At 39.6% G+C, this 26,046-nt stretch overlaps 4 protein-coding genes and 1 long non-coding RNA gene across 13 annotated transcripts in view; 3 read left to right on the forward strand and 2 right to left on the reverse strand.

The window, feature by feature from the left end:
- The window catches only part of LOC119503753 (zinc finger and SCAN domain-containing protein 2-like), a 681,462-nt gene that overhangs the window by 162,220 nt on the left and 493,196 nt on the right, over positions 1-26,046 (forward strand).
- On the reverse strand, positions 55-2,035 carry LOC119503803 (gastrula zinc finger protein XlCGF8.2DB-like). Of its 2 annotated transcripts, none has more exons than XM_037795811.1 (2): positions 1,907-2,035; positions 55-1,110 (listed from the first exon to the last, which is right to left on the reverse strand). In XM_037795811.1, exons 1-2 carry the CDS (start codon positions 1,983-1,985, stop codon positions 104-106), a joined length of 1,086 nt encoding a protein of 361 aa, XP_037651739.1. In that variant the 5' UTR covers positions 1,986-2,035; the 3' UTR covers positions 55-103. The 2 variants fall into 2 exon arrangements, with proteins under 2 accessions (XP_037651739.1, XP_037651738.1); XM_037795810.1 differs by having other exon boundaries at positions 56-1,107; positions 1,898-2,035.
- Positions 996-2,133, forward strand: LOC119503866. Its single transcript, XR_005210389.1, has 2 exons — positions 996-1,134; positions 1,937-2,133. It is a non-coding gene; the product is annotated as an uncharacterized LOC119503866 (long non-coding RNA).
- Positions 3,399-9,022, reverse strand: LOC119503787 (exopolyphosphatase PRUNE1-like). Of its 2 annotated transcripts, none has more exons than XM_037795778.1 (8): positions 8,868-9,022; positions 7,133-7,237; positions 6,827-7,038; positions 6,572-6,750; positions 6,038-6,178; positions 5,814-5,908; positions 5,271-5,432; positions 3,399-4,683 (listed from the first exon to the last, which is right to left on the reverse strand). In XM_037795778.1, the coding sequence occupies exons 1-8, from the start codon at positions 8,904-8,906 to the stop codon at positions 4,216-4,218; spliced, it is 1,401 nt and encodes a 466-aa protein (XP_037651706.1). In that variant the 5' UTR covers positions 8,907-9,022; the 3' UTR covers positions 3,399-4,215. The 2 variants fall into 2 exon arrangements, with proteins under 2 accessions (XP_037651706.1, XP_037651708.1); XM_037795780.1 differs by having other exon boundaries at positions 7,133-7,232; positions 8,868-8,997.
- mindy1 (MINDY lysine 48 deubiquitinase 1) lies at positions 10,918-20,202 on the forward strand. 7 transcript variants are annotated; one of them, XM_037795744.1, is made up of 13 exons: positions 10,918-11,257; positions 14,712-15,502; positions 15,606-15,613; positions 15,909-16,158; positions 16,660-16,880; positions 17,374-17,431; positions 17,823-17,887; positions 18,077-18,235; positions 18,766-18,868; positions 18,957-19,099; positions 19,285-19,488; positions 19,721-19,900; positions 20,011-20,202. In XM_037795744.1, the coding sequence occupies exons 2-13, from the start codon at positions 15,163-15,165 to the stop codon at positions 20,080-20,082; spliced, it is 1,803 nt and encodes a 600-aa protein (XP_037651672.1). In that variant the 5' UTR covers positions 10,918-11,257; positions 14,712-15,162; the 3' UTR covers positions 20,083-20,202. The 7 variants fall into 7 exon arrangements, with proteins under 7 accessions (XP_037651672.1, XP_037651673.1, XP_037651675.1 ...); XM_037795745.1 differs by lacking the exon at positions 10,918-11,257 and adding an exon at positions 11,342-11,632; XM_037795743.1 differs by lacking the exon at positions 10,918-11,257 and adding an exon at positions 12,259-12,413.

Consider the following 26,046-nt stretch of genomic DNA (forward strand, 5'->3'; position numbering starts at 1 on the left):
AAATATATGTATATATATATATATATATATATATATATATATACATATATATATATATATTAGCGTAACAGACCGCAGAGAGCGGATCCTCCCGGCCGTCCAATCAGAGCTGCTCTTCCTCCAAAGCGTGCGTGTGCACGTGCGCGTTGAGCGCCGCCTTCCACCTGAAGCGGAGCTGGCACTGGGAGCACTGGTATGGTTTCTCTCCGGTGTGGATCCTCATGTGCTCCACCATCTTGTCCTTCCTGCTGAAGCACTTACTGCAGTCGATGCAGCGGTGCGGCCGCTCGCCGCTGTGCGACTGCATGTGTCTCTGCAGGTGATTGGCCGACACCAGGCGCAGGCCGCAGAGCGCGCAGGCGTGGCGTTTACTGTCCCCCGTGTGCGTCCTCAGGTGCAGCACGAGGCGTCCTCGCTCCCTGTAGCTGCGGCCGCAATCCCTGCATTTGAAAGGACGCTCGCCGCTGTGGACGCGCATGTGGCTGCTCAGGTGCTCCTTCCTCTTGTAGCACTTCCCGCACTCCACGCACTGGTGGCGCCGCTCGCCCGTGTGCGTCAGCATGTGGCGCTGCAGGTGGCTCTTGGCGCAGAAGCTGAGGCTGCAGAGCTGACAGGTGAAGGGCCTCTCCCCCGTGTGCGTCCTCATGTGCTCTGCCAGCGCCTGCCGCTGCAGGAAACATTTCCCGCACTCGTGGCAGCAGAACGGCCGCTCGCCGCTGTGCGTCTTCAGGTGCGCCGACAGGATGGCTTTACTCTTAAAGCGTTTGTCGCAGTCGAAGCAGCCGAACGGTTTCTCACCCGTGTGCGTCCTCTGATGGATCCGCAGTCTACACGGCCGGTCGAAGCTCTTCGGACACTCGTCACACTGATGCTCCTTCTTCGCTTTAGCGTCCGGCGCCGGAGCTTTCGGCTCGTCGGACGGTTTTCTTCGTCTCCCTCTGCGGCTGCGTGTCGACGGCGGTTTTGGACCGGGTTCTGGATCCTGACGCGGGTCTTTATCACCATAGTCTCCATCCTCTTCCTCCACCTTCACCTTCGTCTTCTCGCAGAGCTGCTGCTCACAGGTGCCGCCCGCAAGGGATTCTGGGTGATCAACCCTCTGCTCCTCTGAATGGAAACAAAAGGAAACATGAAGTAAAGGATCTGAATACTTCTACTTCTTACTTGTAACAAAGTATTTTCACAGTGTGGTAGTAGTACTTTTACTGAAGTAAAGGATCAGAGTACTTCTACTTCTTCCTTGTAAAGGAGTATTTTCACAGTGTGGTAGTAGTACTTTTACTGAAGTAAAGGATCAGAGTACTTCTACTTCTTCCTTGTAAAGGAGTATTTTCATAATGAGGTACTAGTACTTTTACTCAAGTAAAGGATCTGAATACTTATTCCACTGCTGCTTGTAACAAAGTATTTTCACAGTGTGGTATTAGTACTTTTATTGAAGTAAAGGATCAGAGTACTTCTACTTCTACCTTATAACAGAGTATTTTCACAGTGTGGTAAGTTACTAGTACTTTTACTGAAGTATACAATCTGAATACATCTTCAACTGCTACTTATAACAGAGTATTTTCACAGTGTGGTATTAGTACTTTTACTCAGGTAAAGGATCTGAATACTTCTACTTCTTACTTGTAACGAAGTATTTTCATAGTGAGGTATTAGTACTTTTACTGAAGTAAAGGATTAGAATACTTCTACTTCTTACTTGTAACGAAGTATTTTATATATATATTATAAGTTACTAGTACTTATACTGCAGTAAAGGATCAGAGTACTTCAGTCTGGTATTTGATGACAGTAGTTTGAGGTACTTGTGGCTCCATCGTGTCATATTTAATGTACTGATGTACCTCGTTGTGATTCTGGAGGTATAAATACATAACTCCTGTGATCTCACCTGTCTCTGTCTCTGTCTCTGTCTCTGTCTGTCCTCCAGCTCGTCTCCTAGGCGACGGCTCCTGTCCAACATCTGGTTCGTGTTTCATGTTCTCAGTCGGTCACCAGGACAACCACCGGGAGGACCACCGACCGGCTGTCCGGAGAGACAACCGCTGACAACATGCTAACATGCTAACAAACATCCGTTTGTTTACTTCCGGGAAACACCTTCACAATAAAACGATGACCGACGTGTTTTGTGTTTGAAATTGACGTTTTAATAAAACATAGTAAACTAAATAAGGACTGAATTTCACAAACTATTCTGTAGAAAGAACACAAAACAAATACGATAAATAAACAATTACAAAAACTATACGTTTTTAATGGAAAATGCCTTCTGTTGGATAAAAATAGAAAACAGTAGAATCTTATGTTTATAATATTTGTTGCAGTATTTTCAATATCAAAATGTTCCCTTTTTGTAGAGCAAAGACGAATTTTTCTTGTTTTCTTTTGACGCACAACACACTGCTAACCTTTTATTTTGGAGGGAACATTGTCTTCATATACTTCCGCTAATATTTCAAATTAAAACTGAACTTATTAAGACGTTTTTACTTCTTTAAAACTGAATTAATTCTGAATTATGGTGAATTTTGTTTCTCTTAAAAACCTCTTAAACGATGGAGATAAACAATTAAAACCCCCTATAGTCAGAACTACTAATTTATCCATTAATTAACCTCAAAGGTGCTCTGATAGTGATTCACTGTAACTGTCACATACAGTATATGTCATAAAATGTAGCAAACATAAAATTACAAATAAATGTAGCCATTAATTTATTGATAAAATATGACATAAATTGATATTTCTATGTTTAATTTGCTTCTTTATTTATTTATTTTTTGTATTCATTACCTTATTTATTTACTCTTATGTTTAATTTTCCCTTTTATTTATTTATGTATTTATTTATTTTAATAATTTTTAAATTAATTGATACATTTTTGCATTTCTTTTTTATTTATTTTATATAATTTTTTTTAATACTTTTTTCGGCTTTTTGCCTTAATTCGACAGAGATAGTGATAGTCATGAAAGGGGGCCGTTGTTGCTGCATGGCCTGTTTCCGGTGGCATCAGCACCTAAATTAAAAATTTAATAAATATATAAATAAATAAAAGGGAAAATTAAACAGAAGAGTAAATAAAGAAGCAAATTAAAACAGAAATATCAATTTATATCACATTTTATCAATTAATTAATGGCTACATTTATTTTTTTAATAATATTTTTGGTGCATTTAATGACATATTTAATTATGTATTGGGTAATTTATTTATTTATTTTTTGTTTTGGCAGGTTCCGTCCTCCATACCCAGATGTATGTAAATTTATACTTCATATTTGAACTCTACAGAACCTTAAGATTTAATGTACAACTTTAATCTAGGAAATTATCTTCAGACTGATCAGTGACCTGCAGACTCAATACAAGAATGATGAACGATCAATTAAAAACATGAAAATTACATGATTTTATTAAAGTTTTACAATCACGTTGTTAAAATATCAGAATCAATAAACTGATCAGCAGATGATTGTTTTGGTCGTCCAGAGGAGTTTTAATCTTCATCTCTTTGTCCGTTTCAACTGTCTGATAATAAAACAAAGAATCTGAAGAACATCAACAGATCATCTTCACTCAAGGGCCACTTACTAGTTCCTACCGGAGCTTAATGCTGTTTTTAATGTTTTATTAAAGCTCTGAATTGTTTTTGTGTATGAGATGTGATAAACCTTCCTCACCTTGAATCCTCCTCATCACCACGTTTTCTAGACGACTGTGTGTTTCTCTCTGGTGGAAAGTAACTAGGTACATTTACTCAAGTACTATTTTGAGGCACTTGTACTTTACTTGAGTATTTCCATTCTCTGCTACTTTATACGTCTCCTCCACTACATCTCAGAGGGAAATATTGTACTTTTTACTGCACTACATTTATCGGAGAGTAACTAGTTACTTTTCCGAACCAGATTTTACTTGATACATGATAATCCTATAAAATATAATACTTTTTTAAAACTGTAATCAGTGGCTCCTGACCTTGTGACCTCTTACTTGTGACCTCTTACAAAAGGCCCAAAGACGTCAAATGATCCAATATTTTAACAAAAAAAATCAAAGATTGGTCCAAAACTATGAATGAGAACTTCGTTTCTTCTTCTTCTCTCCCTTTAATTAGCTGACGACCCCTCAGGTTTCTCTGGTGACCCTGTGGAGGGGTCCGACCCCTAGGTTGGGAACCACTGGACTAAATTAGCTCTTTACTACTGCTCCTCCTCCTCTTCATCCTCCTCCTCCTCCTCCTCCTCCTCCCGCTCCATCCTCCTGAACTTCTCCAGTAGCGCCTCCTGGTTGAAGCCACCGTCCAGCAGGCAGCCTTCCACCAAACTGTTCCTTGGTGCCGACGGCGTCATCCTGGAGTCCTCCTCCAGGTTCCCACAATCCTCTGCTCCCAGCTGCACCTGCAGCCGCCGGCGGTGGTGACGAGACATGGAGAGAGGAGGCTGGTCGTCTCTGCTGACAGGAAACGTGTCACAGATCGTCACTTCCGATTGGTCGAGCTGCTCCTCTAACTCCCGCCTCTCAGACAGGAAGTGGTTGAGGACAGGAAGGAGCTTTCTGCGAGAGGCCAGTGCGTTGCCCTGGTGATAGGCCAGGATGTCCTTATATGGGCTGACGACAGGTGAGAGGCAGAGGGAGGGGCTCTGGCTGTTCAAGAGGGCGTGGCTAATCTGGAGGCGGGGCAGATGATGATTTATCAGAGTGATGACGACCATGCAATGCTAATCCCAACCTTGATGCTAATGCTACATTTAAATCTAAAACACATTCTTAATTTTAATCTTAATCTTAGTCTCAATCCTAATCCAGTTCCAGTCCAAATATTAACCCCACATTTTTATACTTACTTTAAGCTTCTGTTCCTGATAAAAAACCTAATCCCCATTTTCAATCGAATTCCTATCCTAAATGTTATTGTAATCCAAACACTAATCCTAATCCCACTCAATCGTCATCCCAGTCCATCGTAAACCTAATCCTAGTCTTAATCCCTCTTTATTGGTATTTACAAAATGTATTCCAGTCCAACTATAAACCTAATCCAAATGTTTACCCTAATCTTAATTTTAATCCCAGTCTTTATCAAAATCTTGATCATAATTTTATTTTTAATACCAGATCCAAAATCGTATCCAGATCAAACATTCAAATCTCTTTCCGGATATCAATTATAATCCCAAATTTATTCCGAATCAAAATGCTAATCCTCATTTTAAATCTAATCCTAGTCCTAAATGATCGCAGCTACCACGCCTACCTCTTGCCTGTACTGCGAGCTGAAACTGTAGACCGCCAACTGCCTGACGGGCTCGTCTGATTGGTCGTTGAAGGAGATCGTCATGGCGACCACAGCGTCCAGCCTGCGTGCGTGACAGACGTGGCAGAGCTCCTGCTGCAGATCCGTCCTGCGTAAAAACAACTAGAGGCAGAGACGACAACTCGTGAAACTACAACTCCCAGCATGCACCACTGTCCTGCTCTATAGCCTCCTTTCCTGTTAGTAACCATGGTGACATGTTTAGTGGGCGGAGCGTTAAGTGGAGGCAGAACACGTTAGTTAACTCTGGCTAGCAAGTATTGTTGAGTTAGTTTATCTATGAAATGACTGAATATAAAGAACAAAGTTATTGAGTTAAAATGATGAGAAAATATTTCAGAATTTATGACTACAAGAGTAACTGTACTTTATAACTACACTATTGTGAGGTTGTATAGTTTTACACTACACATTATTAATACACTACAATTATGATTATACCACAGACACTGAGCTCATTAATATTAATGAGTTGATTTTTACATCCAGACTCATGTAGATGCTGCTGACAGCGACTCTCACGTCGCCGACGGCAACCAGCTTCATGTCCTTCAGGAGGATCTGCTCTGTGGACAGACCTGAGAGATACACACACACACACACACACACACACACACACACACACACACAAACACTAGTTTTATTTCCATCATAAATAACACCTACACTGTCTGATGTGTTAACTCTCTGATTCGTCGTCTGTTTACCTGACAGGTCAAACTTGGCTGAGCGCAGGGAGGTGTGAAGAGCACCGCTGTGTGGCAGGTCAGGGAACTGCGTCTGCAGCAGTCGGACCATCTGACGGTCTTTGACCGTCCACGTACCGACACTGTCCATCACCATCACACCTGCAGGGAGGGATATACAGGACACATTCACACCTGCAGGGAGGACACATTTTGTATTTGTTTGATGACTGTGGGGTACTGCTGACTGTACAACAAATTGCCCCTAGGGGGATAATAAAGTTTTCCTTGACCTTGACCTTGACATACTGGATACACATTCATACCTGTAGGGAGGACATACAGGAGACACATTCACACCTGCAGGGAGGACATACAGGGGACAGATTCCCACCTGCAGGGAAGACATACAAGACAAACTTTCACACCTGTAGGGAGGACATACAAGACAAACATACACACCTGCAGGGAGGACATACATGAGACACGGTCACACCTGCAAGGAGGACACATAGAAGACAGATTCACACCTCACATTGTGTGAATGTGTCTCACCGTACAGCAGCAGAGCCAGTTGTCTGTCCAGGATATCAGGCGCTCTGGACAGAATCCGCTCCGTTACCAAGGTGGCGCAGCATCCCACCGTCTCCACGGCGACAGGACAGGAGAAGGAGGCGGTCCTCTGATGGTGGTCGATGACCTCCACCACCGCGCCCTGCAGGACGCTGTCGGTACTGAAGAACAGGAAGTAACCCTTCAGGTTAAAGTGATCGGTTCATGTTTAAATTGTGGTGTTGTGATGTTTCACACCTTGGCAGGACGTCCTGGTCCACCAGGGTCAGCGCCAGCCTCCTGTCACCATGGAGACGCGCCAGATCCACCTCGTCTCTGAACACCAGGGTCTCCGTGGCGACGCCGGACTCCCTCAGCAGCAGGAGGACATCGGCTCGCAGGTGGAGCTGAGACCGAGGAACGTTGAGAACCGGAAGAACCACAGAACCGCCTGAAAGACCAGACGACGTCTGAGAGAAAGAGGTATGATGTCACACTGTCTGTCCAATCACGGTGGTATCCTAGCAACCACTTTCTTCTTCTGTCTATATGAAAAGCTCTTACCCTGGACAGGAAGTAGGCCATCGCCAACGACGACACCACAGAGTCCAGGTCACATGACTCACTGCCCAGGACGACGTGGACTCTCTGGTTGCCACGGAAACTGGTCTTGAGGGAGGAGTTACATCAAAACCACTATCAGGTGACATTACAACTGCTATAAATACTGTGACTGTTTTAACGTTGTTCTGTCTTACTCTTGTAATCTGTGAAGCTCTTTGAACTGCACTCATCTGTATGAAATATGCTATACTAATAAAGTTTGATTGATTGATTGACAGTAAAGATAAAGTTTTATTCGATTTGTTTCTATTCAGTTTATACCACGCATATTTACGTTGATATATTTACGTTGATATATTTACGTTTCATTTTACTTTGGAAATATTGCTTAATGTTTATTTATAATAATAATAATACATGTTATTTGGTGGCGCCTTTCAGGACACCCAAGGACACCTTACAAAGATCAAATTAAACATAGACAGATAAAAACAACCGGACATGACAGAGACACATTTATGCAGACACGTATGACGAACTGATAGACACACTACAGAGAATAGGCCAGTTTGAACAGGTGAGTTTTGAGGAGGGATTTGAATGATGTAATAGTGTCAGACTGCCGGATGTGTGGGAAGGCCACGACTCTTATTTTGTGGTTGAATGTGCAACCTGATATCAAGCTGTTCACTGTTTACCTGAAACCTGCAATCAGTTGAGGATAAACAGGACAGGAAGCAAATATTGACAGAGAGACGGACAGAGAGACGGACAGACAGGGTCTACGACTCTGTATGGAGAGTTTTAAATCTGTGTTTTCATTTTGTCACAAGCTGTTTCAGGCTGAATCATGAAGCGGACGTGAACTGTGTCAGCTGTCTCAGTGACCTTCAGACCTGCAGAACCAAAATCAAACGTTCAAATATTTGGATTTGATATGTGACATTAAAGTAAAGAGGACGCAGCTCTTCAGCCCGGTGTAAAGGTCTGTGACGACTCCCGAGAGCTCAGCATTAACACAGCTCTGGGGTGAAAAATGAAAGTCTCTTATGGATGAATAAATAATACTAGAAAATGCATTTCCTGCTGAAAATGCGTGGGAATGCTGACAGATGAAATTAATAGCAAAGCATTGCTGAAAATACAGAAATCAAAGGTGTTGCACTGATGAAAAACTGAGGAGCTGAAAGTTGAACTACATTACCCAAAAAAAAGCTGCCTGTATTCAGAAATTGTGCGTTTGAAACAAGCCGTCAGGATTTCTGTCCATTTGTGATGTCACAAATATACAATATTTACACCATTACACGGTTTTAAAAGTAAACATTGTAAATGTGTCCCAGTTTATTTCCTGTTGCAGTGTATGTGAATGACATCAGCTGACAGGAAGTAAACATGGACCCAAACGGTTGCCTAGCAACTAATTCCGTTGAAATGCACTAAAACGGAGCGTATCAGACAGACGGTAAATACATGTATATTCAGACAGACAGTACGAGGGAAATAAAGTTGTTTTTTTAACATTGCAGCATATAAACATGTTCTAGTAGAAACACAAAATATAAGTATGAACCTGAAAATGAGCACGATATGTGACCTTTAAAAATATTAACATTAAAACAAACCGAGTCAACTTTCATATTCACTCTGACAATGTGAGTCATTAGATTAGAAATACCATGTCAGTCTATTTATGTCTACACACACACACACACACACACACACACACACACACCTTTGCTGCAGCGCTGCTCGCCTTCAGGAAGTCATCCATGCTTGTTTGTTGTTTGTTTGTTTTCCTCAAAGATCCACAGTCAGTCAGATCAGTAGAGTCTCAGCTGACTGATCTGAGGACAGTAACATCCACTGTCAAATTAAAACAACAGCACTTCATTGTTTGACCTATCAAAATAAAACCCTTGCAACAGGAGGTTGCCTTCTTTTAAGGAGGAACTTCTCTCAGCAGCCTTTAATGTGATGTTATGAGATGTTGTATCTGATAGAAACCACTAGTTTTATGACAAATTCTACAAAAACTGACGACATGTTTTTGTGACTTTACTACAGCTGTCTTTGTCATATAACAATTACACTGTCAACACATCAATTTAATTTATTTTAATTTACAAGTCCTGCCAGACAGTTTATTGTCTTTTCTTAAAAGCTGAGATATGTGACTTTCTGTACATAAGATAAGAAAAGATACAACTTTTATTTATTTTGGAGGAAGTATTTGTGCCCATGATTCTATATATAAATATATTTATATTCATATGTATATATACTAAAATAAAATAGAAAATATAAAGGTAAAAGTAGCAAAAATTAAATAATGGAGTGTACAAACGATGATGCAATACATTACAGGCTATAGGACCTTTCTGAGATTTGTTTCAAATGTAAAGTGCATTACAAATAAAATGTATTATTATTACTAATATTATAGAAAGAATAAAACTGAGAAAGCTGCTACTGTTTTATATACTGTTAAAAGGATATTTTACTGTATTACAAATGTCACAAACTACAAGCATAAAAATATGTATTGTTATACAAATACAATATAAGCAGTAAAGGAAATAATATGATGATGAATATTATTATTATTAATAATAATAATAATAATAATAATAATAATAATAATAATAATAGATAAATAGGTTAAATGGAACATCTCATTTTAACAAAGACAATTAATTTTCTCAGCATTCAACAAAACAAAAGAAATCCAATGAGCCTCAGTCCATGTTGTTTTTTTGTCAGTACAACAAAATGGACAAAATGATTTATACAGACTGAAAATTAAACCCAGAGGACATTAAACGGTGTCATTAAACTGTCTTTAGAAGATTTAAATATTGAAGTCTGAATGTAGTGCACAAACCTTAATTAAATAAAAATGTATGAATAAATGTATTTTATTTATTAAATAAACTTATTCATTTAATTATTTAATTATTTATTATCCCAATAATATTCCTCATAAAATAACTTCTTTTGTCATTCATTTCTGCTCCCGTGTGATCAAATTTGTTGTAATAACGTTACAGATGTGAACGTATGCTCCTATTATAATCAGAATTATTAAAATTATAATTAATATTTTCATTGCACCTTACTGATCATCTTTATTGCTTGTATTTTGTTTTATTTGTACTCTATATAGTTGCACTCTTTCCCACTTTGTAACACAACTGCAGAACAATAACTTCTGTTGGGATAAATAAAGTTTTATCTTAACTTAAAAATAAGAACTTTTGTTGTAATTTTAAAAATATGTTAGTTTAGATCTTTCTTCCTTTTTTGTTATTGTTTTTTTTCTCCTGGAGTTGTGGGGAGGTCCTTTATGTATAAGCCTGTGGCTTATTGACCTCTCCTGACACATTTCTTGTTTTTTTTCATTGACTGGATTTTGTGCAGTTTTATATATGTGCAAATAAATAAATAAAATAAAATTAAAATTATTATACGTATTATTATAATTAATATAAGAAATGCAGTATGATAATTAAAGATGAGTATTTAGTGTGAACTTCACAGTTCCTCCTTAAAAACTGTGTTTACTTTATATCTCACATTAAAAGGGTGTGTTTAATAATACCGCTCGTCCCGGGTAGGCGGGGACTACTGGCAGGCAGGACGGAGCGTAGCACCGCCCTTTAAGGTTGACCGCGGTAATTAAATCTAACACACCAGACTGTGCTGAAGGTGCAGCAGAGATAAAGGTAAAGAAAGTTGTTTCCAACTCATTTAAACTATATTTCTGATCTAAATATGGCTTTTTCGTTCGATATAATAAATATATAAAAGTTATAAAGTAATTAGACAAAACTTGTCAGTAAATTAAACTCTCAAAATGTGATGAAAAGCACAAAATGCTGCACCTGATAATTATCTCTCACTGACGCCAAACTCCATTCAAATTACTGCTCATTCCTGTTGCAAAACAACGTTCTGTGGAGTAACGGCAAGACTAACAGATGCTGACTAAACGTTACAAAAAGTTGATATTTATTATAAATATGCTCTGCTTTTTATATAACATGTACGCCGAATTTATCCGTGTCCCATAACGAAGACGGAAAATGAAAAAAGTAACGCTCCCGATGGTGTTTAATTGTGCTGGTAAGCAACTTCTTCTTAAATTGCCATATTTGTAATGGGAGTTCTGCGTGGTGGTGGTTACCGAACATTGTGGGTTCGCGTTAAGTAACTGACTGCACCTGATAATTATCCTGCACTAACGCCAAACTCCATTCAAATTACTGCTCATTTCTGTTGCTCGAATACTTTACGACTTATACCGCTTTTTGAACAAAACAACAAACTGTCGAGTAACTGCAGGGCTAACTGAGCTGCTGTCAAAACGTTACAAAAAGTTGATATTTGTGTTAAATACGCTCTGCTTTTTATATAACATGTACGCCGAAGTCATCAATGCCCCATAACGAGGACGAAAGGATAAAAAAAAATAACGCAAACAATTGTTTAATTGTTCTGGTAAGCAGATTCTTCTTAAATTGTCATATTTGTGATGGGAGTTCTGCGTGGAACACAGTGTTGCTAGCTAGCTGTGTGTTAGCTAACGTAAACAACATAACAAACATCTAAAGAACTATAAAGAACCACAGTGTCAACTCTAGTTGTTTATTTATCTTGTTTGTATAACACGTTTGTGATGTGACGCGGCTGGAAAAGAGGTTGTATTTTATTGTGTTTTATTTGTAAAACAATAACTTCTGAGATAGCTAGCTAGCTAAGTTGCTAACGGCTAACACAATAGTGATGTGTGGGTTGCGAACGAGCCGGTTCTTTGAGCCGGCTCTTTTAAGTGAACGGTAAGAGCCGGCTCTTTTGGCTGGCGGTCAGTCAGGGTGCAAATCAAATTAAGGCAAGATAAAAAAGAATAAGATAAAATAAAGTAAAATAAATATAAATAGGTAGATAGATAGAAGTAAAAGAATGATGGATAAAAATATGATGTTTTAAAAGAGAATGATGGATAAAAAAGGATGATGTGGTTGTGTGTGGACTGTAACTGGAGTTAAATGTGATCATGGGTATATATTGGTGGTAACTTGATAGTTGTGGTGGTTTGTTTTGGAGTATTATGGAGAGGGGTGTTCTGGTGACCGGATGTGACGTCGACGGGCTTGTTGTGTTCCGGTGGGCGTGGCCTCCTGATGCTCTGCTCATAGGATGTAAACAGCATGCTAGCAGCTAGCAGCTAGCATGCTCCTTCAGCAGACTCACTCAGCGCAGATTACACACACCGGGGCCGGTAAGCTGCTTCTCATCCAACCGAATGTGTGTTCTGATGTGAAGGAGCAGGTCAGGGTCGTATCTCAGAGCGGAGTTTGTCGCTTTGTGGAACAACAGCGAAGTTACGTCAGGCTAGCTAGCTAGCTCAGTGAGTGTAAAGCTGCTTAATGCTGAGCTGTCAGCCATCAGCAGCTGCAGGTTTCTGTCCAGGTTTCTGCTGATGTGCATGTTGTTATGAAGGTCTGCTGTCGGCAGGAAGTAACACACAGTCACATTATGCAGTTATTATCACTGAGAAACATCTTTAATCAGACTGTGGTTTGTTATCTGACTGAAGGGGAAACTTGTTTAGCTGACTAATGACCGCCCTCAGTGACTCTCTGGGCTGTTTACTCCTCAGTGACTGCTCTCTGGGCTGTTTACTCCTCAGTGACTGTTCTCTGGGCTGTTTAAGATAAGATAAAATGAACCTTTATTAATCCCCGCAGGGAAATTCAGGTGTCAAAGCAGCAACATCAGCCAACAGAGTGAAACACAGGAGAGGTAAAGGTATACAAAAATGATAAAAACAATAAATAGAGATGTAAAAGATACAGAGTGAATGGGTGAACATAGTGTGTACAGTGACACTGAGTACAAATATAATATCAATATCATGTGCAATACTACTTTTTACATTCTCATGTGCAATATCACAGTTCATTGTGTGCAGTATTACTTATTTTTCTGTTTGTTAGCTTACCTTAGCTTTTTTATTTTACTTATCTTATCTTTTTTACTCATTTTACTAAATGTATCTTGCTTAATTGTTATTCTATTAAATAGTACTTTTTATTTTATACACTTGAACTTGTTGTAATTTTGTTGTATTTTTGAGCAATCTCTGGCACAAGAATTTCCTTCGGGATTAATAAAGTTCTATCTTATCTTATTTTATCTTATGTACAATAAATAAATGTAATATGTACATATGTGCAGTCTATAAAGTGGTAAATAGGATGTATAGTGTAAAGTAAGTGTAAAGTGCGCCAGTGGTTAGAGTCCATGATGGTTGCAGATATAGTGCATGTTTAAAGTTCTTAAAGTCATCATAGTTCTCATATGGGGGTCAGCCTTGGTTGTGGAGCCTGATGGCCTGATGGCTACCAGCATGAAGGACTGACCCAGGCGCTTTGTGTTGTTATTCCTCAGTCACTCCATCTGGTGAACTCTCACACATCTTCACACTTGTTTTCCTTCCCTGTGTTCTCATATTAATAGCTGCAGATGAAGTTCTTGTTCTCCAGCAGTCAGATAAGGTGTGGCAAGGTCACCTGACAGCATCAGTATGACAGCAGTCAGTCCTGATGTACTAATGATGATAACAACACTTATATTACACCCAGTGGAGGAATGTAAGGGAGGACATTTACTCAAGTACTCTGTACTTAGGAACAAATTTGAGGTACTTGTACTGTGCTAGGGGTGTAAGAAAAAATATATATATATCGTGATATTATGTTTTGTGATACTATATCGATTTTATATAGTTGTATATAAAAAGTTAGTTTATATAGTTTACATGCAAAGATGAACTCTCACTCAATACTTTATTTCAATGGCAAAGAGATGCACCATCTTAGTGTATGAGCCCTCTCAAAGTAGTCCTGATGATGTCATAGGGATGTTATAGTGATGTCATCTGAGACTACATGTGCCTCACATACCGTCTGTGTTACACACTGGAGGGAAAGAATATAGATGTAAAGAGACAAAACTCTGTTGTTTTTTTAACAACAGCTGCTGCCGCTATTTTGGACTGAAAAGGCTTATTATATTTATAACATTTTATTTTTCAACACAGGTCATTTCAGTAGAATATGACAATATAATTGAAATAATTTAGTTTTACTTTTGTACATCACTTTGTAGGCGAACATTTTACTGTTGTCTGGTAGTCGCTTTCAGTCCAGAATGGCAGAAGCGTAGCTCTGCTGCTTGGCGCTGATGTTGTAATGGAACAAACTATTTCACTTCTTATCAATATACGTTCTTCGGTGGAGTTTGAAAGACGTGGCAGGGAAGCTCTAATTAAAGACACTCTCCAGGTGCATTGCGGGAAATGTAGGATCCTGTGTTTTTGGACTAAAAGTCTGTTTTTAAACTTTAGATATGAGCTCTGATCTGTGAGTAATGTTTTTAATATAAATCATTTCTGAAGTAATTGATTTTATTGATCTAGTTAATCACAGTATTGATTAGGATGACAAACATGATGTCACCTGACAGACGGACGCCATCTTTAATGACTCGTCCTTGTTTGTTTGTTTCTCCTCAGCTCTGACAGAAAGTCTGTTGACGCTCTGCTGACGGAAGAAGAAGAAGAGAAAATCCTCCGTCCCTGTCGCTCCTGCTGACGGACAGCAAAGACTTTCTATCTGACGGTTTGACTCTTCTTCCTCCTGCTCGCTAAGTCTTGTCAGCAGGACAGAAGAAGAAGAAGGAGGAGTTTTTGCCTTTAAGTTTTCTCTTAATATATATTTAATTCATGACAACGGACTTATCTATACGTCATGTTCAGTCTCAGATAGATAGGTGCGTTTCAGTCGGTCCCCGTGGCGGCCATGTTGGGGCCAGGCCTCCGTCTTACATCAGCACGTTGAAGTCTGTGACCACGGTGTTTTTCCCATGACAGCTTCAGTATCTTGATTTCTTTTTTCTACGCTTGTTATTCGTGTTTATAAGGAGTTTGTGACCTCGTTTCTTCATCGCCGACCGATCAGCCGATCATGGCGGAGTCCAGCTCGGCAGCGCCTGCAGCAGCAGATCTGCTGATCGAACCGTCTGTCCCCGTAGAGAGCATCTCCAAAGAACTGATCGTAACCACGGTGACGGAGGGGTCACCCGACGTCGGAGCTGAGGTCCCGAGCAGCAACGGCGCCTCCGACAGTCCTCTTCCCGCCAAAGTCCAGAAGGATGAGGCAGAGGAGGAGGAGGCCACGCCCACCCCGCCAGATTCGTCCTCGCTGTCGTCTGAAAACGGGACGATAACCGCCGTCACCACAGAAGAAGAATCTCTGTCGGTTCTACTCAGACACATCAAGACTGAAGGAGGAAGAAGAGAGCCAGGTAAGAGTCAGACCAGGTCCAAGATCAACTGGACCCCATCTCTGGTCTCTGGACCTGGAGGAGAGCTCCTCTGTGGTCTCTGGTCTCTGATGTGTGTCTACAGGTCTGGACCGGGAGGAGAGCTCCTCTGTGGTCTCTGGTCTCTGATGTGAGTCTGCAGGTCTGGACCTGGACCTGGAGGAGAGCTCTTCTGTGGTCTCTGATGTGATTTGTGTCTACAGGTCTGGACCTGGACCTGGAGGAGAGCTCCTCTGTGGTCTCTGATGTGATTTGTGTCTGCAGGTCTGGACCTGGACCTGGAGGAGAGCTCCTCTGTGGTCTCTGATGTGATTTGTGTCTGCAGGTCTGGACCTGGACCTGGAGGAGAGCTCCTCTGTGGTCTCTGATGTGATTTGTGTCTGCAGGTCTGGACCTGGACCTGGAGGAGAGCTCCTCCGTGGCGACGGCGGGCGGCTCAGACGACCAGCGGGAATCCTCCGACTCAGCGTCCTTCTCAATCCCCAGCCTGGAGCTCTCAGACGGGGTCACGGCCGCAGGAAACTCCCTGGACGTGGAGGACGGCCTGTCCTCGTCCTACTCCGCTCTGGGTGTGGAGGGCTGCTCGCCGTCCGTCGAGGTCCCGAGTCTGAAGGACGAGGAGACGCTGGGAGCTGCTGGTGAGTCGCCATCTTTGGGTTCAGGGTGAAGCTAACAATCACACACACTCTGGTAAACATGTGAGGATGTTTTTAATCTCCCAACCAGAGTTCTGCTAAAAAAGAGTTGATTTATATGATGAAGCTGTTTCAGACGGTTATCTTTAAATCCAAACTGAACCCGCGACTCAACCTGTTATTAAACTCTGAACATTTAAGAAATAAATATAAATAAATAAAGATAAATGTAAAGCAAAGCAGTGATACGACACACTGCTGATGTTTTCAATGAATTCTAGATTTTCTTTTCTAAACATTAACTAGCAGATCTCCATTTGTTATTTTTAAAGATATCGGGAAAGTTGACAGATTTAACATTTCATTCCGAACCTTCCTAAGCAAAAAAGACAGCCTGTGATGGTATGGTAGATCCTTTACTGTAGTAAATACTGCAGTAAAGGATCTGAATACTTCTACTCTCTGTATCTGTATATGTGACTGTAGTTGTCCTCCTGTCCACAGGGGGCGCTGTGGCTGCAGCTGCTCCTCCTGCTGCTGCTGCCGCCTCCACCTTTACAGCTGCTGCTGCTGCTGCTGCTCCGGAGGCCGGGCCGTCCATGCCGGCGTACTACCTGGTGAAGTGGATCACCTGGAAGGAGAAGAAGACTCCCATCATCACTCAGAGTGAGAACGGACCCTGCCCCCTGCTGGCCATCATGAACACGCTGTTCCTCCGCTGGAAGGTAAAAAACACTGTCATGTGTATCTTTAAGGGGTGGGGAAAAAATCGATTCACCTATGTATCACAATTTTTTATTTTACGATATTGAAATAGATTTTTTTAATGCCAGAGTTGATCTTTTTGCTTCATTTGAGTCTATGTGGAGGTAGAAGGAAGTTACCGCTTTTATTGTTGTAGTCAGAGTAACGTGACGTCATAGCCGTTCCGTATCCGTCAACCAAAACAAACCAAAGTGAGCCGAAACTATAAAAGTATAAAACGTTGGAGGGTCAGTGTGGATACGACCTGCACCCTCACATCTTAAATCCAGAGTGGTAAACACTACACATCCAGTAAAGGATGGAAACACTTTGGGTATTACTTGGTATTACTACCTTTACTGTAGCAAAAGTACTTCCTCCCCCGCTGTCAGAAACATGTTGTTGAGTGAAGGAGTCGTCTCCTTCCTGTTGTTTCAGGTTTTTATTTACTAAAATCTTTTTGTGTGTTTTCAGGCTAAACTTCCTGCTCAGACTGAAGTCGTCACCACGGAGGACCTGATGGCTCACCTGGGTAAGATCTGTCAGCCAATCAGCTGCTGACTTCACCTGTCAGTCAGACACACAGAGGAGTCTTTATTCTAAACAAATATCACATTTTATTTTGTCTTTTTAAATTTCATCATGAATGTTGATGCATTACAGATATCAATATGTAAATTATGAAAGTTAATTATTCACCTTAGTTTGACTAAATTCACTCAAGGTCCACTTATTGGCTTTTTGTGGAGCATTTCTGATATATCTCCAAAACACCTTTTATCTCCTTTTTTGATAACAATAAAAAACAATACATTAAAAAAACAGTATTTTTGACTAGATATGATTTCAGTAGACTAGTTTTCTTCCTGCTAAAATTAAAGTTAAAGGTGCTATTTTCATAATCCTGTGTGTTTGTTGTGCAGGAGAGTGTGTGTTGTCTGTTACACCCAGAGAGAAGGCCGATGGGATGGAGCTCAACTTCCAACAGGTACACACACACACACACACACACACACACACACACACACAGCCTCACAGGAAACCAGGGGACTTTCAAAATAAAGTTCAGGCAGGAAATCTGAAACGTGTTCACCTGCAGAGTCAAACTTCAGCATGAAAACTGACTGTGTGTTTGTGTGTGTGTGTGTGTGTGTGTGTGTGTGTGTGTGCGTGTCAGAACATGAGTGATGCCATGGCGGTGCTTCCCAAGCTGTCCACAGGTCTGGACGTTAACGTACGTTTCACCGGAGTGACAGACTTTGAATACACACCTGAGTGTATCGTGTTCGACCTGCTGGACATCCCGCTGTACCACGGCTGGCTGGTCGACCCACAGGTAAACTCCCACCACCCCCTTCTCTCCATCTCTGAAACGTTTCTCCAATATTGTAGCTCGCTTAAGCCTTGAATCTCAGTTTGTCATCTCTAATGTCTGTGACATCTGGATTCTGGCACCCAACAACACAGCAAGATGACATTTTAGATGTGTAACTTTAGCCCACTGCTAGTGTTAGCCTCCAGTCTTTCCTTTGTTTAGCCTCCAGCTAACACCTTGACCTCATCATGACGTCATCACTAAAAGGGTCTATGTGGGATTGAATCAAAATAATGATGCAGCAGAGTTTTCTGTGAGAGCATTTTAAACGTCAATATCGCAGTTGATCATGTTCATTTAATTGTGGGAAACCAGTTCTAGGTAATGAAGAAATTAATTAAATGTGTTGAAATCTACTTTGTTTTATTAGTTAATGTCTGCTGTTTGTTGAGTCGTCTTCTGTGCACTAGTTTGTCTTGCTCAAGCCACGATCAGGTTGTTAGTTAACCTGTAATTAAGTAGATCTGTTTTAATGTTTACTGTGTGGTCAGAGTCCAGAGATGGTGGCCTCGGTGGGGAAACTGAGTTACAACCAGCTGGTGGAGAAAATCATCGACTACAAACACTCAGCTGACAGCAGCCGAGTCAGTGAAGGTAACGCACGCATACAAACATACATATACACACATATATGAACACACTCTGCAGTATTTGAGGTAGTATTTGTGTGCATCCCCCGCAGGTCTGGTGGCGGAGCAGTTCCTGGAGTCGACGGCGACCCAGCTGTCGTATCACGGTCTGTGTGAACTCAACACGACGGCCAAAGAGGGAGAAATCTCTGTGTTCTTCAGAAACAACCACTTCAGTACCATGATCAAACACAAGGTGGAGCCACCCTCTCTAAAATCACCTTTAGTTCCCTTAATCAATACCAGACAACCTCTACCTGTTAATAAAGTTATGTTCTCTCTCTCTCTCAGGGTCACCTGTACCTGTTGTTAATAAAGTTATGTTCTCTCTCTCAGGGTCACCTGTACCTGTTGTTAATAAAGTTATGTTCTCTCTCTCAGGGTCACCTGTACCTGTTGGTGACCGATCAGGGCTTCCTTCAGGAGGAGGGTCTGGTCTGGGAGTCTCTTCATAACGTCGAGGGAGACGGAAACTTCTGCGACTCCGACTTCAGACTGTGTCATCCTCCTCAGAGAGCTCCGCCCACCACCAACCTGCCGCCCAGCGCCCAGGAGCAGCAGAGACAGATAGACCAGGTGAGACAGGTAGACTCCTCCTCCATCTCCTCTCTCCTCCCTCCAACAATTTCCTATTGATAGAAAAGGGGCAGAAGCCCTGAGCTATCAAACCAAGCTCACGAATTTACGAGTACGGGTAGACCAGGTGAGACGGGTAGATCAGGTGAGACAGGTAGACCAGGTTAGACAGGTAGACCAGGTTAGATGGGTAGACCAGGTGAGATTGGTGGTGATTGATCTTCTTCTTTGTTGGTGTTAGGACTACCTGGTGGCGGTGTCCCTGCAGCAGCAGCAGGGCGGGGCCCCGGGGCCCCTCAGTGACCTGGAGTTGGCCCGACAGCTCCAACAGGAGGAATACCAGCAACAGCAGCAACTCCAGCAACAGCAGCAACAACAGCAGCAACAGCAGCAACCAGGATCAGTGCCGGCAGCGCAGCAGGTACAACTACACAGTAGTAGTAGTAGTAGTAGTAGTACTCAGAAGTACTAGTACCACACTGGACATGTTTCTGAAGCTCATGCTGTGGTGATGTCATTGTGTTGTTAAAGGTCAGAGGTCAGGGGTCACAGCAGGGCGGAGCCAGGAGAAGAGAGAAGGACTCAGACTGTGTTGTCCTATAGACTCTTCATCATCATCTACCAACCCCGAGTCGAGGAGGTCACACTCACGTGCACACACACACGCACACGCACACACACACACACACACACACACACACACACACACACACACACACACACGCACACACACACTCAGCTCGATGCCAAACCCCAGTGCTTTGTTAAAAAACGTTTGTTTCAGACGTGATTCCAGGTTTTTGGAAAGTTTGTAAAAATGTAAGAAATTACTGTTGAGTCTGGTGGAACACGCCGGTACCGCTGTCTGGTACCGCCGTCCGGTACCGCCGTCCGGTACCGCCGTCCGGTACCGCCGTCCGGTACCGCCGTCTGGTAACGGGCTGTAACTAACGAGCTGTTACTAATGGCTTTATTAACGGTCAATAAATAACTTACTACATGCTTTATTGATCAGCTATAAACCATTAAATAATAACTTTTTGGATCACCAGGGTGTGAAAAATAGTCGAGTTTAGAGCTGAAACGATTTAGAAAAATAATCTGAATAATTGATTAAATCATTTCAATCGTTTTACAAGCAAAATTAGTGATAATTAGCAAGTAACCTATTTGAAATTTCTTTGGAATTACAGCCAAATTACCCCAATATTTACCTCTAAACATATAGAAAATTACTTAATTATAAACAAGCATTTAATAATCATATTACGCTATTTCCCAATAGCTGGTAATTTATTTAATACATTTAATAATATAATAATACATTTAAATTTATTTGGTAAATAACTTGTTTTAAATGTCTTACAAACCTCCCTGAATCATGACATTAGCTACCAGGTTAGAGCAGTGCACAGCCGCTTCTCAAGCTCTAAGGGCCCTATTTTAACCATTATATACTACTTTAGCATATAATTATTAAATAATGTTTAGAATAAAGTAATTTTCGATAAATGTTGAGGTAAATATCGGGGTAATTTGTCAGTAATTCCAAAGAAATGTCAAATAGGTTACTTGATAATTATCACCTAATTACTATGATATTTGCGTACCTGTGTTACCCTCCGTTTTCAGCTTCTTCAATGTGAAGATTTGATGCTTTAATAAGAAGTCATTAATAATAAAGAGTTTGTTTTGTGGTTTTAAGTGATAATAAATATTTAAACAAAGGTCAAACTGTTTATTGGATTTCTATCTGATGAACTAAAGAGTTAAAATGACAAAGTAAATGTCATACTGGAGAACAAACTGCAGCCAAAAGCTGATTATGTCTTATAGCGGATCTATTTATTGACCATTAATAAAGCTGTTTTTAGATGCAGCTGATTAGAGAGTGGTATATCTTAAAACAATGAAGGGAATCCGGTGGAAAGTCTGTTAATTTAATATGTATTTTATGTAAAATCTCTGTTCTGATGGGACGAGTTTCACCACAAGAGGTCACGTTACGGGTTCAGGACTGAGCTCCGCTGGTGAAATCGATCCTGTTTCAATAATCCGCTTCACTGCAGATGAAACTAAACTTTAAACCAGGAGGTCGGCAGGAGTTAAAATCCAGAAATGAGTCGATACAAAAGTCCGGTCAGATTTCCACTGATTTGTTTCCCAGAAGGATTTTTAATAAATGCAGAAAATTAGCTCTGAAACAATAAAGTTTTAATGTTTAATCCTCACCTGAAGGTTTTCAAGCTGTCGGCTGCTTATTGATAATAATAACACTAATAGTAATAGGTAATGATACAAACAGCTGAGTAAATTTCCCTTTATTGAACTCTGTAGTACTGACAACAGAACGTTCTTGACAGAAAATCTCTGAAACAGACAGTTATCGTAGTTTTAGAAATAAACATGCAAATTTATGAGTGAAAACTTGGATATTCTCTGAGATTAAAGTCGTAAATTTACGAGTAAAAACTCGGATAACTACTCGTTGTTGTAGTTTTAGGATACATGAACTTTTTACTTACACTACAATAATAATTACACGTCACTCCAAATCATTTAAATGTGTGTGTGTTAATTACAGCAAAGTATATTTCCTTCATTGTGACAGCAAAACAACACTTTTCTCTAAAGTTTTGCATCGCCGAAAGCATCAATATTTAATATCAAAATCCAACATCATCCACTAAAGAAATAAATTACAGAAATAAATGAACAAAGTGATGATTTAAGTCACCAAACATCTGATGACGGAAAGAAAATTGATGCATTCGCTGCCAACTTCTCCTCCTCTGTTCACTGCAGAGCTTATTCTCTGCATTTATCTCTTGTATGGAAGCCCGAACCTGACAGGAAAATAAAGAAAAAAGTAGATGAAATGACAAAAATAAAAATACTTTTTATTCCCCCCCCCTCCCTCCCAAGTCAACATTTTGACTCATTAAGTCACAAATATGAAATAAAAAAGTAAAAAATGTTGATATTTTTATTTTGTATTTATGACTGAGTGCCTCAAAATGATGATTGAGAAAGTTAAATTTACTCACTATCTCGTAATTTTGTCCTAAACAACCTTTTAACTCATATAGTCATAAATATGAAATAAAAAATGTTAAATTAAAAAGTTAAATTTACTGTCTCATAATTTTGATTTACTACGTCATAACTCTGACTCTGAATCTCTGATCATTTTGATTTAATTACTCAAACATTTGTCTTTACAGCTCATATTTTTGACACAATAAGTCAAAAGTTTGACTTCTTATCTCACATTTATGATTTAAGTATCTTATCTTTTTCTGAGTAAGAGAAATAATAATTTAATTTTCACCAAATAACTCGAAATATAACTTTTTATTTTAGATTTCATTTAATTTTTGCCGTTCCTTACATCTATTTTAGTCTTTTCCGGGCGTTACTGGGCCTCCGTACATATTAAAACCTGTTGTGGGAACAAACCTGAGGAACTGTCTTGGATCACTTCGTCATTCTGGTCTGTCGGGATTTAAACAAGACAAACTGAACTAAAAGCACATTTTGGACTAAAACCATGTTGTAACTCTGCTGATGAGCAGAAGTTTAATTAATTCTGAGACCTGGTTTTAAGTTTTTTGGTTTCAAAGTGAATCAAAAACTTCTGTAAGATTCAGGATCACAGAGTCCTGATTTAAAGCCACGTTAACGTCTTAAACTGAGTAATGAAAGTGTTTTCTCTAATCGGATCGTGTTGCTGAGGAACATTTAGCACTTAAACTTTCCCATCATGCCTCTCTGAGTGTTTTTCGGGGCGTCGACGGTACTTCCTGTTGTCCTCCGGTGTTTTTAAACGTGTCTGGCTGTCAGACCGCTGCCACGCTCTGTTAAAGCTTTGTATTTAATTTGTCATGATGTCAAATTATCAGTAAAAACAAAATCAAACTCTGGTGTTGACTCGTTTCTTTGTATATTTGTTTGTTGTTGTTGTTTACATAACATTTAAAACATTGTATGGAAGCAAAAAATTTATAAAATCTTTAAAAAATTGAAAAAACTAAAATAATCTTGTCAAAATTAGGAGATAGAGTTAAATGTTCATATTATATAATGTGTGTATATATATATATATATATATATATGTATATTTAAGTCTTAGCATATCATTGATTTATACATTATTTATATTTAAATTAGATGCCTTAAGACTTACAAAAAATGTCATTTTAAATTAGTCATTAGTCAAAATCTGATTTAGTATCCTATAATTTATACGTTAAAAATAAAACTTTTTTAATTAGTGTTAATTTATAGTTTAAAAGTCACAAATTTGACTTAATATCTCATAAATTTACAGGATCATGCAAACAACGATCTCCCGCAGCTGCCCGTGGGAGGTCCGTTATTAAAGGGTTAAAAAGTTGCAGTCTTACAAATTCAGAATTATGTCTTAGTTTCTTAAAATGTACTTAAAAAGTCAACATTTATAATGAAGAAAAAAATCATATATTTTACAATGGCGTTAGGGCTATCATAGGTAAAAAATTATAATATTGCGTTGGAGGGGGGTAAAATTCTGCGAAAAAAAACAGCACATTTTTTGAGATGTCGTAATTTTACGGGAAAAAAATGTTCAAATTTATGAGTAAAAACTTGGCTATTCCCTGAGATTAAAGTCATAAATTTACGAGAAAAAACAAAAATTTACGATTAAAAACTTTGATATTCTCTGTGATTAAAGTCGTAAATTTACGAGAAAGAAATTCTCAAAATTACGAGTAAAAAATCTCGGAGAGTTTTTCGTGGAATATTACCTCTTATTGGTGTAAAGGCTTCTGTAATTGTGGTACATTTGTCTGAATAAAAGGTGTGAATAGTTCCCTCAGCATCCAGTCAGAAGTTCATCCGTATGAAGTCACTCTGTCACACCTGCTGAGACTCACCTGTGTGGAAACACACCTGTACAAAAGGTAAATCTACACTTGTCTGGAACATTTGTCTTTATTCTGCCAACAGAATGACGTATAAACTGTGTTTTCACAGGCTGACGGATGATAACACACCTGAGGACGGAGAGAGACTCACCTAGATGACCTCAGACGCTGTGATGATGTCACAACTAATTCAACAGGTAAATCTGTAAAAACTCTGATACATCCTCTGAAATTAAAGTCGTAATTTATGAGAAAAAACTCACAAATTTACAGGTAAAAACTTGGATATTATCTGTTATTGAAGTTGTAAATTTATGGGAAAAAAACCTCACAAATTGATGCGTTAACACTCTAATTTTCTCTGAGATTAAAGTGGTACATTTACGAGAAAAAACTCACAAATTTATGATTCTTCAGGTTTTTTAGTTTCATATGATACCAGTATCTTCACTCTAACTTTGAAAGCTGAGTCGCTACGACCTAAAAATCACAGGTTGCGTTAACACGTTATCGTGTTAACTTTGACAGACCTACACAAAATAGTTGCTTATAAATTTCCGGTTGATTTACTGATTGATTAATTGACTTGTTGATTAATTGACTGATTGATTAATTGACTGGTTGATTAATTGACTGATTGATTAATTGACTGATTGATTAATTGACTGGTTGATTAATTGACTGATTGATTAATTGACTGATTGATTAATTGACTGGTTGATTAATTGACTGATTGACTGATTGACTATTCGTTGCAGCTCTGTCCCAGAATTCTTGAAATCATGAAGCACAAACACTCAAACTGCAGCCGACATGAGAACCAGGTTTCAGGTTTATTGGATGAGTTTCATGCAGTTTAGTACGAACATGTGACGGTTTGTTTTATACACGAATGAAAGCTTGAGCAGACACATGAACAACAACAACAACAACAACAACAACTGGTGCTGAATCTCCACGACGACGCTGACGGATCTGACCTCCGACCTTCAGCCGCCGGCGAGATTCAGCCGCCAGCGGCGAAACAGAGCGAGTGAATCTGAACAAAGTTTCTGCTTTTACCTTAAAGGGAGCAGATTTACATTCTGAGTCTATAGGAGGAGGAGGAGGAGCAGGAGGAGGAGCAGGAGCAGGAGGAGCAGGAGGAGCAGCAGGAGACAACAGAGATGTTCATTAAGTTAAGTGACAATGCGTTCCTCTTCTCTTACTAAACAGGATATAAAGAAATAATAGTTTTATGGAGAAAACTCGATAGTTCAATTTGTTGTTTTTTCTGTGAGCAGGAAGTTTTTCACTTTATTCACCAGAGAAAACAAACTGGAGACATCTTGATATTATCACTTTTCTTATCTCGTTAGTACAAGATTCATATCTCAAAATTACAAAAAACTCATTTTTCATCTCATGAGATTAAAAGTTATTAATTACAAAGTCCTTATCTTAGATTTCTTTTAATTAACATCTAATTATGACAACCTCGTAATTGTGTGTCTTAGAATTAAAATAGAATATTAATTAAGTCTGAATTAATTATGAAATTAAATATAATAATTAAAAAGAAAGTGTTAACTCTCAAGAATGAAATTATCATCTCATAATTATAAGTAATTATTATTATTAATTAACAGATCTTTATACAATGATATATATAAATAATAAC

Source organism: Sebastes umbrosus, chromosome 15, assembly GCF_015220745.1.
Source record: "Sebastes umbrosus isolate fSebUmb1 chromosome 15, fSebUmb1.pri, whole genome shotgun sequence".
Taxonomy (NCBI): domain Eukaryota; kingdom Metazoa; phylum Chordata; class Actinopteri; order Perciformes; family Sebastidae; genus Sebastes; species Sebastes umbrosus.